We start from the raw sequence: 15,040 nt of genomic DNA on the forward strand, positions 1-15,040 counted from the left end.
ATTAACATCACTGATTTTTATTGAGTTAAGAACGGGCTTGACTTTGTTGGCCTTTTTTTTATTTTACGTTTCTTAGGTATACATAAAGGGTCTTAGACAAAAACGCCTCCATTGCCATGATAGCGGACATTAACACAAAAAGAAAGTTATACACACACAAAAAAATACACAAATGAAAAGTTATAAACGTGACAAAAAAAAGTTGCATCATTGAAAACAATTTTTTTTTTTTATAATTATTGAAAACAATTTAAATTCATCAAAGTTGTATCCATTACCCCTTTTAAGCCAACATTGGTATGACCAAAAAAAAAAAAAACAATATTGGCATCCAGCCATCCACAATATACATCAATTGGGGAATTACACACAAAAAAAAAATACACAAATGAAAAGTTATAAACGTGACAAAAAAAAAGTTGCATCATTGAAAACAATTTTTTTTTTTGATGATTATTGAAAACAATTTAAATTCATCAAAGTTGTATGATTGTATCCATTACCCCTTTTAAGCCAACATTGGTATGACCCAAAAAAAAAAAAAAACCAATATTGGCATCCAGCCATCCACAGTATACATCAATTGGGGAAAGGTAATGGTTTTTTTTTTTTTTTCAGCGCTCATGCTGGATCTGGATTTGTGGAATTTTTTTGTCATTTTGAACAGTATATAATAGTGTAATGAATCTTTTAGTGTGTGAGTGAGTATGGTTTAGGGTTTATATATGAGCTTTTTTTTTTTTTTGGTCAAGGGGTTTATATATGAGCTTAAATATATGGAATAATTGACCAAAAAAAAAAAACATATGGAATAATATTTTTTCGAGTAAATTACTATTTGTACCCACGAAAGTTGAAAACGCTGACATATCTACCCATAGAAAAAGGAAATTACCAAATATGGATTTCGCATAACAAAATTATCCAAACACTAAAAAATTACTTAAAATCCCTAAATTACCCTTATCTCCACCACCACACCACCTCCTTCACCCAATCACTTTTCTAACCATAACCCTCAGTCACCACCCCTCTTTTCCTTTTCAATCTTAAATCTCATCACCACCCTCTTCACCTAACCACCACCCCTCTTTCCCTTTCTAACACACTCTCACTATTACTTCCCACTCAGTCCCCACCACTGCTCCAATGGCTCCTTGCCACACCCTCCTCTCTTTCATCCTCACAGTCGCCAGAGAAGAAAAGCACCTCGATAGAGAGTTTCAACGACCGCAACCTCGGCCATGTTCCTCCCAACTGGAAAGGAAAATTAGGAAAATCAATGGCGGAGGAGAAATACAAAACCCTAGAGGTAGTAGAGAAGAACCCCAAATCAGGGGTGTTCCACATTTACTTGAATCATCCGAGACAACGCAACGCTCTGACGCATGATTTCTTCACTGAATTTCCCAAAGCCCTGTATGCCCTGATTTCTTCACCATCAACGCTAGTATCCATGGCGCTTGCATCGGTGGTGCAATTGACATCGTGACAGCCTGTGACTTAAGGTATTGCACGGAGGACGCGTTCTTTTCGGTGAAGGAGGTTGATTTGGCCCTGGCTGCTGATCTCGACACTCTTCAGAGACTGCCATTAATTGTTGGCTACGGTAACACCATGGAGTTGGCCTTGACAGCTCGCCGGTTTTCCGGTTCTGAAGCTAAGCAGTTGGGCCTCGTTTCTCGCGCTTTCCCTTCCAATGATGACCTCGATCAAGCTGGCAGCTGCGTCGCTGGAAGGGACTTCCCCGCCGCCTTGTGCAACCGAAAGATTATTGGGACTCGCTACTTCTCCGCCGGCTACGAGGCCACCAACGACAAGATGAATGACACCCTTGAGTACCGTTCTCCTAGGGACTCCGATGGCCATGGCACCCACACCGCTTCCATCGAGAGAGAGAGAGAGAGAGAGAGAGAGAGAGAGAGAGAGAGAGAGAGAGAGAGAGAGAGAGAGAGAGAGAGAGAGAGAGAGAGAGAGAGAGAGAGAGAGAGAGAGAGAGAGAGAGAGAGGAGATGATAGTGGTAGTAGTGGAGAAAGGGGTAGTTTAGGGATTTTATTTAATTTTTTAGGGTTTGGATAATTTTGCTTGTAAAAATTATTTTTCATGGGTACAAATGGTAATTTTCTTTTTCTATGGGTAGATATGTCAGCGTTTTCAACTTTCGTGGGTACAAATGGTAGTTTACTCTATTTTTTTGTTCAATAAACCTTAGATATAAATAAAAAATAAATGTTTTGTATATCGCACATGTACATACATTAATTCTATTATATCTTACTAATTTTACAATCAAAATGTATCACATATCATTCTCTCATTACAATTGAAATGAAATCTTTCTTTCTAAAATTAAAAATTTTTCTCCTCATCTATCTTCCTTTCTCTGTTTCTCTCTTTCTTTCATCCAATCAATGTAACATCACATTCTCTAATTACATTTTGAAATTAAATTAAAATTAAAATATAATTATATTATATTACTGAGTAAAGTATCGTTTTTGTCTCCAACGTTTGGGGTAAATCCTATTTGTGTCCCTAACATTTAAATCGTCCTATTTGTATCCCTAACGTTTGTAAAAGTGATTCAATGTTATCCTGCCGTCAATTACACATCATGAACGCTTTAGTTTGAGTTTTAAAAATCTCTTCTTGAAGTTAGAATACAAATGTCTAGGATAGAATCGATGATCCACTCCGAAAAATAACTCATCAAAAGTTGAAACTAATTCCTACAACATTTACATAATTTACTTTTATAGGGACATAATTGAATCTAAACACAAATAGTGGGTATAATATTAAAATCGAACACGTTCAAGTGAGACCTAATTGAGAATGAATACATCCAAGTGAGAATAATTGAAAAATATAATCTGATTTGTTAGTATAATTGATAGTAGGATAACATTGAATCACTTTTATAAACGTTAGGGATACAAATAGGACGATTTAAACGTTAGGGACACAAATAAAACTTACCCCAAATATTAGGGACAAAAACAATACTTTACTCTATATTACTAATTAATAACTAAAATATATTATATAACAGTCTCTTATTAAAATTAAATATTTTTTTTAAAATTAATAAATTCTATTTTTTTATTCACTTATTTACCTTTTTCTCTTTTTTTATTTCCCTTGAATTAGGTGTATACATAGTTACATACTATACGAGGTGACTAACAATCCAAATCCAATAGTAAAAGTGCATATTATTTCCAATACTCAACTCTTTTTATTTTTTGTCATGTTCTGTAACTTTTTTTTGTGTATTTTTTTTAGGTGTATAACTCTCTTTTTGTGTTAATGTCCACTATCATGGCAATGGAGGCTTTTTTGTCTAAAGCCCTTTATCTATACCTAAGAAACGTAAAGGAAAAAAAGGCCAACAAAATCAAGCCCGTTCTTAATTCAATAACATCAGTGATATTAATTACAATTTTCTGCTAACTTAATCTCCTCATGACAGAACACACGTGAATAAAAGATAGCTTCTGCACTTCCTACCAGCTACCAGAATTTGTCTATTTCTAGGGACGGTTGTCATATTTAAAATCATCCACCGCACTTCTACACATGTAGAAGGCGCAAGTCATTCACACCGGAGAATTGCCCGTTTGTTATAGCTCATGTAATATCCCTTGATAATGTAATGTGACCGGCACAAATAGTTGAAATTAGTTACTATCCGATCGAGAAATTCGTCACAAACCTATTATATTTGGAGCCATTTAGATAAAAACGTCTAAAATATTTTTTTAAAATATTTTTTAATAATTAAAATTTAATACATATAGTTGATTAAAACATATTATTTTTATTAAAATTAGGCAATGATAAATCAAATATTAAACTAGTCTAAATTAATATGATTCTTTTATAGAAAATAACTACAATACTCTTATTATAGAAAATGACTAAAATAATCTTATTATATATATTAATTTTAAGAATCTTAAATTCTAATCTTTTACTTCTCTGCTGTCACAGTGTTAGGGTTTAGAGTTTATATATATATATATAAAATAAAAATATTTTAGTCAATTTTTATAATAAAAATATTATAGTTATTTTTTATAAAAAATAATATTAATTTAGGTCAGTTTAAAATTTAACTTACTATTTTTTCGGTCAAATTAATTTATCTGATCTAATTTTAACAAAAATAATACAATTTAATCGATTATATGTATTAAATTTTAATTACTAAAAAATATCTAAAAAAAAAAAGACGTCTATCTAAGCCATTATATTTAGTGATTATAGAAAGAAATATGGATGTACATAAACTTCATATCTCATACCAAAAGTTTTCTTTTTATATTTTGTATGCCAAGTTTATATACTCTTTATATGGTATTGACAAAGTAAGAAATAAAAAAGATGAAGATGCATACTTTTATACACATTATATTATGCTGCATATTTTGAAGATACTGACACGTCTTCTTCCGTAACTAGCTATTTCATTCATATAAGTACATATATTTAATTACACATAAATATTTGTTTTGGTAGGAACATATACATAATTTTAAACTAGTGTTTTATGACATATGATCCATTCAATTGAAGACAATTAACATAATTAAAAAAACTAATATAATTGATTCGTTCTGTATATTAGTTGTACTTATTCGTACATTATTAGAAAACAAATTAAAAAACTAAGGGCACATAAACTTTATATTAGTAAAAATTTTTAAATATTTTTATTTAATAAATATAAAATAAAATGCATTAAAAATTTAAAATTTTTTATATTTTCAATAAAAACTTTCTTAATTTGTAAATTTAACATATACCTTTAAAATACAAAATAGATAAACTCTTTAAACAATTCTAAATATAAGAGATATTTGACCTACAAATTCGATCTATACTCCATATGAATTAAAGATTAGACCGATTCAAATAACTAATTTACAATCCAAATAAGTAGCTCTCCATTCTCCAATGAATTATCCTCGATATATTCCGGTGTACCAGAAAACCCATTTTACTAACCATGTGGAACATAGTATTTCTCTTGTAGAAGAATTTTTACAATGTAATTTAATTCGATTTTTGCCTGAGGTCTATAGTCTATACTGTAGTTTAATTTTAACATAATTTTTCCAGGGATATATCAAAAGTATTATCAGCTATAACGTTAGTGTCTCTTTACAACTTTGTATTGGTCAGCTTCTATATATTTTTCTCTCTCGATGCAAAAAGGGAACACAAAAAAAAACTCTATAGCTTAGCCAATGAAGAAAAGAGAGTGAAAACCAGATTGATGCCAACGACATGAAAATAACTGGAACTTAAGGTATTTGCACAGAGAATGTCAAGCACCATTAGCTTGTGAATCATTCTGCATGTTGAAGTTGAAATCAGGCCAACGGAATGACATATTTACCAAATACTACAAGCTGAAGTTATGTTTTGATTTTTATATAAGGAATATGATTTACCTCAACTTGTTGTAAAAGATTCTCAAGTTCAACCGTTATCTCCTGGAAACTCGGCCGGTTGCTTGGATCTGCTTCCCAACATCTTTGCATCAAATATAATAGTTTAGGGTGACCATGCTTTGGAAGTTCCGGGCGCAGTCCCTAGAAAAGGATAATCTATTTAGTGCATGTATGCTCCCATAAGCATGCATTCTTTGAACTTAGCATACTTATTTATGTAAAGCCATCTCCTTTGGTAAAGTTCTATTTCTTGTAAGACGCTGTAATTAATGGTTTAGAATCATACATGAGGAAAAATAAGACTTGAGATGATTGCAACTGTAAGATATGACATTTATCTCTAACAAAAAATTGCTAAATAGTTATTTCTCAACAAAAAAAGGGGTCGAAATTTCTATCACACAATTAATTTGAGGGCATAAATATAATATCAATTGCTGATTAACATTTTGGTTGATTTGATTTTGAATAAGAAAATCCCAGTTCAAGATTTTTGAACAAGAAATAAAATTCTATGTTGCAAAGAAACAGTGTAGAACTGTGCATGCACACTGCTAAATTGACATGTACCTTATGGCTCTAATTTATGAGGTCTTCAATTTTAGAGTATAATCATTTTGCTTAAACAATAAAGTCTCACTACGAGGAAAGCAAACCTGTCTGACACCCAAGGCAGCTTGTAACGGAGTCATTGTATCATAAGGCACCTGAAATACCAGATGAACGTGACAAAGAATTGATTTTATAACAATATATTTTTATATGTCAATCATATTATTCAGGAAAAAAGAATAATGGAATAAACTAGTATCATTTCAATTTATTAGGCCATACCTTTGCTGTCACTAGTTCCCAGAGTACTATAGAAAAACTGAACACATCTGCTTTCTGATCATAAGGCTGATGGTTTATAACCTTGAGAAAATCCGACAACAATAAGATACTGAAAGTAAAGCAAGAATGAGACAAATATACCACATAGCAAGTTCATCAAGTAGTAGTGTGTTTGTGCGTGTGTGTATCAAAATATAGATTTTGATTGATCTGCATTATATTATTACCTTTCAGCCATTTTTCTCATTCAGTCTTAGGTTTTGTAAAGGACCAAAAAAGCAGAGAAAAACACATCATATTCTACAATGTACATGGTGTGTCAAGCAAAGTCAAAACTGGCTAGATAAGCAATTGTGCTTTACGTGTAAGACAACAATGAATATATGTTTACCCTCTCATGAAACATCTTTTATCAAACAAAACAGCAAAGGCAGAACAAAGGAAAAAAATGCACATAAATACACCAAGGAAGAAGCCCATATCCTGCTTATGTAAATATGTACTTGATCAAACTTAGGCATCCATGCAGAAGAAACTTTAAAATTCTGTGGCTTTATTATTATTATAATTCATATGACAAACCTCTGGTGCCATCCATCTATATGTCCCAGTTTCTGCTGTCATCACTCCCTCCTGATTGAGGAAGCGAGCAACGCCAAAATCTGCTACTTTAACAACCTAATATGAAAAACAAGGTTAAACCAAGAGACAAACAAGGTTGGCACAAAAAAGCTTTAAAATCAGAGAAAATTCCTAAACATGTCCACCAAAGATTAGTTTATCACCACATAAGTTAGAATACTTGGCATAAAATTATTCTCAAATATATCATAGTAGTTTACCGTATTAATCCTAATGAGGGACTAAAAGATAGGATGAATTCTGTAACTGTATTGTAGTACAGGACGTATGGTCTTCCACTTTCAGCTCTAAGTTAGGACCACATTTTTGCAAAAAGCATGACATCACACCAGCTCTTGAACAGTCTCAAAATTGAGCAAATCTATGACAATTATTGATGAGGCAAGTAGGCATCAAGCCTTGCCTTTACAAAGGAATTCATCTAACATGGTAACAATACACAAGCTGAAAGATAATTGCATGAATATGGATTATTAGTGCTGTTTACGAGATAAAATTATTAGTTTCCATAAATTCTTACATTGTCTGTATCCATCAGTAGATTTGCAGTCTTCAAATCCCTGTGAATTATGTTGTTTCTATGTAAATACTCCATACCCTTGCAAACATCAATTGCAAACTTCAGTAATGGAGATAGCTCCAAGACGTTATGGTTTTTGTGCAAGTAATCATACAGACTTCCTCCGGGCATATACTCTGCCAGTATGAAATATGTTTAGATGGATGATAACGATAAGAAAATTGACAACATAATAAGGGATTGGAGATAAAGTGTATTAAAAAATCAGCTAATAATTTCTGAGCTTACAAGGTTTAACTACCACAGTCAAACCAAAACTTATCTAGATGTCTGCCTTCAAATAATTTGTTGGTGTGTGATATGATATACAAGACTGTTTAAGTCTTCAAGAGTATGTGAAAATATATAGCCCCCACGGTGGCTGAAGTAATTTTTCTGAAATCTGTACAAATAGAGGGCATAATTTTATTTTGCGAAAATCCTAAAAGTCTCATCAAAGTAGGTACATATGCACTTTCGTCGCCAATGGTGATTGGCTATGCAGTTTTCACATCTGTGCAGGTTACTAAAATTTGGAAATAGCAGCCCCTTTTGGATGGAAATCCAAACATGGGGTAGCAGATGTGCATAAGTACATAAGGTTCGTGTGGCTTGGGCTAGTATATAGTTCAGTTTTGTCATGTGTTAGTAACCCTCATGTGGCAAATGGATATTTTATCAAAGAACAGATCCATACCTGTTACTATACACAAATTTGGAGACTTTGTACATGCACCAATGAAACGAACAACATTTTTATGGTGCACCTGCCTGCATTCAGTAATACAAAGTCTCTTTACACAAGATCTACAGTGAAAATTATGGAATATGGATAAAGCCAAAATAGAAGGTTCACCTTTCACAAAGTGAATTCATAAAAAAATCCAACAAAAAATAGAAAGAGTATGTTGTGCAGCATAATGTGGCAAATTACTAACTTTAGAATTGTAACTTCTTGAGCAAATTCATCCTCCAAAGCATCATTCAATTGGTCAGATCTCATAACCTTAACAGCAACATCTTGCCCTAAATAAACCCCATGATACCTGTGGACAAACCATAATGCCAATTAAAAGTTTAGAACTAAGAATATATATAGAAAGTATGACATGAGAAGGGAAGGGAATAAATGAGAACAAATATTTATACATGAAATGAAACCAACTTACAAATCTCCACAGGATCCAGATGCTATTCTTTCTCCTATCTTCAACAACCTCTTGTCTATCTCCCAATATCCACATTTTGCTTCTGCAGCTAAGGGTTTCTCCACAGCTGAAAGAGAATTTGAAGAGCGTGACCATGATCCCTATGGCAAGGAAGAACATGTGATTAGATGTCATACAGAAAAACTTACTTGAGAATGAGCTAAACAGACGTGTTTAGAGAGTGGTATCCAAACAAAATAATATTAATGATGGGTTGCACTCACAGGGTGAACAAAATATAGGCTCACCTACTACTTTTATTTAGTCATTTTTACAGATTACAACAGATGTTGTTACCAAATCTCATACATAAAGTTCAAAAAATGAATTTGTAAATAAAAGTCAAGGACACATGACGCACCTCACTTCTTGCAACTGCTTTTTCCATAGCTTCATACAAACCATCTGTTTCCTGAGTACAAGATTGCATGGTCAGCAAACATTATGATGAAACAGAGTTCTGTTGTTTGGGAAATAATATCAATACTCCTTAATAATCTACAAGCTCAATTTCAGGCATAGAGGCATTCATTTTTATCAAATTAGAAGTCAGAGAAGATCATTAGATGTAGTGACTAGGATAGATGCAGCTACAAAATTTAGGATACAAACCAATGCCATTGCCAATACAAAGTGTTCACTAAAGGTCAGATGATACATGATAGCACCACCAAAAATACAGTTGAATCCCCAGGGCAATTCAGAGAATTTTAAAAAGAATAAAAATAGAAATAGAAATGTACATGGAATACTTTATATAATCAATTAAAGAGACATTAGGCATAAACAATAGCATAGATATCTTTTTTAAATGGGAAAATACAACAAAGTTACAACAATGATAAAATTTTCAAGGGAGTGAAAACATGGGATGGCATATTTTGCAAGTGGCATCTTACCTCTACTGGCCATCCATCCACCACAAATACATCGAGGGAGTAGCCATCAGTGGTGGAGAAAACATGTGCTTCACGGATGTTAAGCCCAATATCAGACAGCAAAGCTGACAGCTAAAGAAAACAGTACCCATAAAAAAACCATGCAATACATCAAGTAAATTTCCAGTCATAAACAGAAATAGAATTTCCTGCTTAAAAAATCAACTGAATTAAACAACAATTACACAAAGGGAATCCCAATTTCCACCTCCAATCTCTTATGTAAAATTCACACCAGTATTCTGTAAGGAGTAAATTAAACATGTCCTAATTGGGCTATAGGCCCATTTTTACTCCTTACATATTCTTAGTCAACACCTGGTCTCCAGTAAAGTTAATTTATATTTGGTACTAACTGCTTCCAGATTATGACAGAATACTTTTGCAAGAATCACTTGTCACTATTTAGCGTAAGAAAACTGTATGTGAATTATGAAAACAATGGGATCCAACACCCCACCCCATGGCTTCTAGTAACTCATTTTGTCTAGCCTTAGAATGACAGCATGCTCTATATTACCACTTAATAAATCACTCCTAGTGTTGAAATGCATTATATCTTAATTTTGATAGTTTCCATTTCATTCCCGTTATTGGTTAAGTTGATATAACTATGGAAGCTAAACTTAAATAGATATTTTAAAGAGAGGGCTGGAGGAAGTTAAGGAAATATATACATTTTATTTTATAAAAAGACAAGGTAAACTTTTCAAACAAACCTGGCTTAAAAGCTTTGGCTTGTCAAGGGTGGAAAATATCACTTCATGGATTGGGAAATTTAAATGCTCCTGCCTGCATTTCACATATGTATTATTTTACATCAAGCAGGTGAGACATAGCATATCAACACTTGCATCAATTTTATTTTTAAAAAATATAGAAAATAGACAAACTCCTACATTTTGAAAATCTATAGTTGATCAATAATATTAATTAGTTTGCTAAACTTTTTTTCTTTATTTCCTTCTTTTATGGGAGAAGCAAAGTTATCATAGAGAAAGAGAAGAAACAAAGAGTAGAAGTAAAAAAGAGGATAAGGCATCCTCCTAAACTATAGACCAATTCTCCAACATATTGACATTTCTTCATGGTACACATGATTCTTCTATTAGGGTACCAGTGAAGAAGAATCTTGCTGGCTGCATCATCCTTTTTCTTTTCCTTTAAGGCCTAACATGCATGCAAAGGACATAGTGGCCTAATCACAATTTGGAAAATATGTTTTCAGCTACAGATAAATCATCTTCGGTGCATCAACTGGACTTTCGAATTTAACTTGCAGTTCAGCAAACAGAACTGCTCAATGCTCATAAGTTTGGAAATAGGTGAAAAGGTAGACAATTCAACTTCAACTAAACTTTTTCTGTCTCTCCATCTCCAAATAGGAAAATATTCTCAGTCCATTCTATGTTTGATGAATTTAACGTCATCGCTCATTTGAAAAAAAGAGTAAGAAATGGCATTATCATTTTGTTCAAGTGATACCTCTGGGATAGGTTGTCTGAAAGAAATCTTTCCTCTATATCCTTGGAATTCTTTCTAACATCCAAATTTAGGCCCTCAAGCTTCGAGCAAGGCTCAAAGTCAGTTGCATGATCCCTTGTCCTACTTGTAAGAATGACGTAAATGATGCATTAAGACAAGACATAATTAAATTATAATTAATAAATTAATAGTTAGGAAGACCTTTCTGCATACTTGTGTATATATAGAGTACTAAACATAAACTGGATTTCACACCTCTTATGAGAGGATACAGCTCCTCCATTAGTTGCATGATTAGATGGCCCTGGGCTAGAATGAGAACTTGCAATTTCTTGCTCTTCACCATCTGTCTGAGCTGAAATATTCTGCCAAACAAGTGATGGACAAGAAGATTATGTATAATTGTAACAATTAACAAAATAACAAATTAAAAAATTCAGAACAGGGAAAGGTAATATTTTTAGCCCTTGGTAAACTCATACCAAAGCAGTAGTTCAAATGGGAACAAGCAGCAAATGTTTATTGCTTAGTGTATACATTAAAGTCCAAAATCAGATAAAACCCCCTTATCCAAATCATTCAACGAAGTAGCATTTGTCAGGTCTTCCTAAAGAACCTTAGAAACAATTTCTAGAAACATTTCAAATGAGATAAAGAGTGGTACCTCCAAGAAGCGTACATTGATGACAGGCCGCTTTTCCGGGTCCCTTGCCAAACTAAGAAGACTCTGATGCAATAGAACATCTTCAGCTCTATCCACATTAACATCAAGCCCATAACTGAAACAACAGCAACAGATGGGATTACAAGTGCACCCAATCTCTAAATAACCATATTTCTGAATCTCCTCTTTCAGCATATAACATATGAGTGTATCATGATATCCCTTATACAATCAAATGACTTAATCACCTAGCACTTCATAACGCTAACCTAATACACATTTTAGCATCAATCTGAGGAAGCAAACTGATATTAGTTTCACCACTAAGTCTTCAACAAAACATCAAACCACGAATGCCTCCAAAATGTACTTGTGATGACCGATAGAATGATGCCAAATTAAATGTCTGGCAGAAAGGCAGTTAAACTGCTCCAACATTTTCCCCCTTAAAAGCTGATTACTTTCAAGAAGAGCTACTTAAATGCTTCCCAAATTCCGTTATCATTATTAAAAGCTAGCTTGATATAGTCAAAAATCAAAATACAATAAATCTCCATTCAAGCAAATCCTACTTAATGATCAGCATAAAATGTTCTTCAACACAAAATTCCACCTCGGTAAACTCAAACTGAACCACCAATCATTACGATGCAAAACCATAATCTGCCACGAACTCCATAACAATAATCAGCCATTGAAATCGCACATAAATGCATGCAAAGACAACAGCAATAACCAAAATTCAAACTGCCCTATCTAAAAATAATAACCGAAAATGAATTAAAATAAATTGAAAAAAAAAAAAAAAGAAGTAACACAAAAACAAAGAAGACAAAAGATTATCTGTTTTTCACTGATCAAATTTTCCTTTCTTACCTCGGAGGCAAGCGATTGAAGTGAGCTTCAAGCAGTTCTCGAAAATCGGGATTCGACACAGCCTGATCGTGGCCGGTTTCCACCAAGCGATTGTACACATCGTTCCTGACGTCGTAGTTGCTGAAACCGCCGAACGTCCGCGGCGGCGACGAGCTCTCTCCGACACCTTCAACGAAATCCATTACTCTCTCTCACACACACACAAACACACTCTTAATGTTACTCTCTGCAGTTTCAGTTCATTCGGCCGAGAAAGAGAAGGAAAATAGAAGAGAAAATGGAAGAGAATTCCGATGAGGAGAGAAAGTGAGCAAGAATCTTTGACTGAAATTAGAATCCGAGTTGAAAACAGTAGAAACAGAAGGGGATAGAGGTTGGTAATTTGGGAGAAAAACGGAGGGTAATTTCGTCCTCCATGACCGTACAACACTTACTGGAGAATCGCGTTTTGGAGAGAGAGATCCAGTTAGAGTTAAGAGAGAGCTGAAGATTGAAGAAGTCAGCTAAGAAGGAAAAAAAGGAAACGGAACAAGTTTACATATTATGGGAATTTCCATATTAAAATAAAATATTTTCAGTATAGTATTATGCCTTTAATAGTAACTATGGACTTTGGATTTGGATAACAAATACCTACGATTTTTTTTTTTTTTTTTTTTGTGGCCGGTTACAATAATAAACTAGTAGCAATTATATGTGGAGATTTTTTAATAGAGTAATTGTGTAGTGAAAGTAATAGAAATAAACAGTGCACCATGTGTAATGATATAGATTGAATAATATGATACCTCGTAAATATTAGTATTATTTTTTAATAAAAATGTTACTTGCAATCTAAAATCGGTAATAATATATTTATGTATAAATATACATATAATTTAATTTATTTTTATTATATATTTTATATTTTTATATATATTTTAGATCGACACTAATTTTAATAATCAAATTTAATATATATCTAACATAATTATAATTTTAACGTTATATTTTCAAATTTTGGCCAATGAGTAATAGCTCAAATGGCATAGACTTCCCATACTCAATTAAGAGGTTGCGAATTCGAGTCTTCTATTTTTTCAAATAAGCAAATGAGTTATAGTTCAAATGACATAGTCTTCTCATACTCAATTAAGAGGTTGCGGGTTCGAGTCTCCTATCTTTGAAAAAAAAAAACGTTATATTATTTAAAATTATTTTATTAGATTACATCACATTGAATACTTTACTAAACACTGCAAATTAGACTAAAGTATGTGGACAGCGAGGTGGAATTACGTAAAGGTGCATTAAAGGTGGGTGGATTAGTATTATTATTAGCAGTATATTTTTTATAAATTAAATGTGCATAATAATTATAAATATAAAATTAATTAATATACTATATTTTATATTTTAATTAAGGAGTCAATTATTTGAATTTTTAAATAATAAACTATATGTTTTTATGAATTATATTTCAAAAACAATTTTTTTGGGCTTAGCCCAGTTACATAACTCAAAAAAAAATTTTAAACAAAAAGCTCAACACAATCAAGTAGAACAGTTAGAAAGTACAAAATTATTAAGTAATAAAATAGAAAATTAAACTGTAATCATTTTTTATATTGTCATCAACAATTAGAAGAATCAAAATCAGTCACTCTTTGTAGTTTCAAATCGATTTGTTAATAATCTCCACAACACCTGTTTTTTATTTCTGAATATCCTGTCATTTCTTTTCAACTAAGTATTTCAAATGATAGCATAAAAGCCATCGGACATAAACCTAATCAACACCCGATCCGACTGCCCTATTAGCCTTTGAACCAAGTAAACTTATAGTCATTCAACCCTAAATCCACCCCTATGCTCAAATATTCTCTCTTTTCTCTACGTATACTCTCTATGTACTCATAAAATTTTGAGTTACATATTTCATTAGTTTCTCCTATAAGCAGACACGTATGCCGACAACCACTTGTACATTTTGGAAAAAAAAAAATCTTTCAACGCCTGACACACGGCAGATTTTTAGTTGGTATGTGGAATGTGTCAGAAGTTATGTGTCACTAGTCACCACATACTTTGCCTGCAGCATGCAGAAAACTGTGTCAGTTCTTCTACTTTGTAACTTTTTTCTATTTTTTGGTGTTTTTTTCTATCAAAATTAAAACAAAAACTTTAAAGTTAATTATTTAAATAAGATCATATAGACTAGTGTTCATATTTTGAGTTACATATTTCATTAGTCTTTTTTGGAAGACGATCACGTGTGCATTTTGTAAAAAATCCAATCTTTCAGCACCTGTCTGACACATAATAGATTCTTAATTAGTATGTGAAATGTGTCAGAAGTTATGTGCCACCATGTACTTTGTCTGTAGCATGCAAA

General features: G+C 32.6%; 2 protein-coding genes across 4 annotated transcripts; one reads left to right on the top strand and one right to left on the bottom strand.

Moving 5' to 3' along the window:
- Window positions 1-1,282: 1,282 nt before the first annotated feature.
- LOC110271665 (delta(3,5)-Delta(2,4)-dienoyl-CoA isomerase, peroxisomal-like) lies at window positions 1,283-3,294 on the top strand. The gene is made up of 4 exons (XM_088487527.1): window positions 1,283-1,419; window positions 1,452-1,889; window positions 1,978-2,039; window positions 3,287-3,294. Exons 1-4 carry the CDS (start codon window positions 1,283-1,285, stop codon window positions 3,292-3,294), a joined length of 645 nt encoding a protein of 214 aa, XP_088343653.1.
- Window positions 3,295-4,989: 1,695 nt separating this feature from the next.
- On the bottom strand, window positions 4,990-13,321 carry LOC107644924 (serine/threonine-protein kinase STY8). Of its 3 annotated transcripts, none has more exons than XM_021103340.2 (16): window positions 12,667-13,321; window positions 11,791-11,905; window positions 11,340-11,491; window positions 11,127-11,246; window positions 10,361-10,433; window positions 9,603-9,713; window positions 9,065-9,115; window positions 8,665-8,804; window positions 8,434-8,541; window positions 8,193-8,266; window positions 7,457-7,632; window positions 6,877-6,972; window positions 6,295-6,375; window positions 6,117-6,167; window positions 5,461-5,601; window positions 4,990-5,360 (listed from the first exon to the last, which is right to left on the bottom strand). In XM_021103340.2, the coding sequence occupies exons 1-16, from the start codon at window positions 12,846-12,848 to the stop codon at window positions 5,334-5,336; spliced, it is 1,698 nt and encodes a 565-aa protein (XP_020958999.1). In that variant the 5' UTR covers window positions 12,849-13,321; the 3' UTR covers window positions 4,990-5,333. The 3 variants fall into 3 exon arrangements, with proteins under 3 accessions (XP_020958999.1, XP_016204373.1, XP_088342625.1); XM_016348887.3 differs by having other exon boundaries at window positions 11,382-11,491; window positions 12,667-13,303; XM_088486499.1 differs by having other exon boundaries at window positions 8,193-8,262; window positions 8,430-8,541; window positions 11,382-11,491; window positions 12,667-13,267.
- Window positions 13,322-15,040: the final 1,719 nt, after the last annotated feature.

The sequence above is a fragment of the Arachis ipaensis genome, chromosome B5 (assembly GCF_059453495.1).
Source record: "Arachis ipaensis isolate K30076 ecotype BB chromosome B5, ASM5945349v1, whole genome shotgun sequence".
Taxonomy (NCBI): Eukaryota; Viridiplantae; Streptophyta; class Magnoliopsida; order Fabales; family Fabaceae; genus Arachis; species Arachis ipaensis.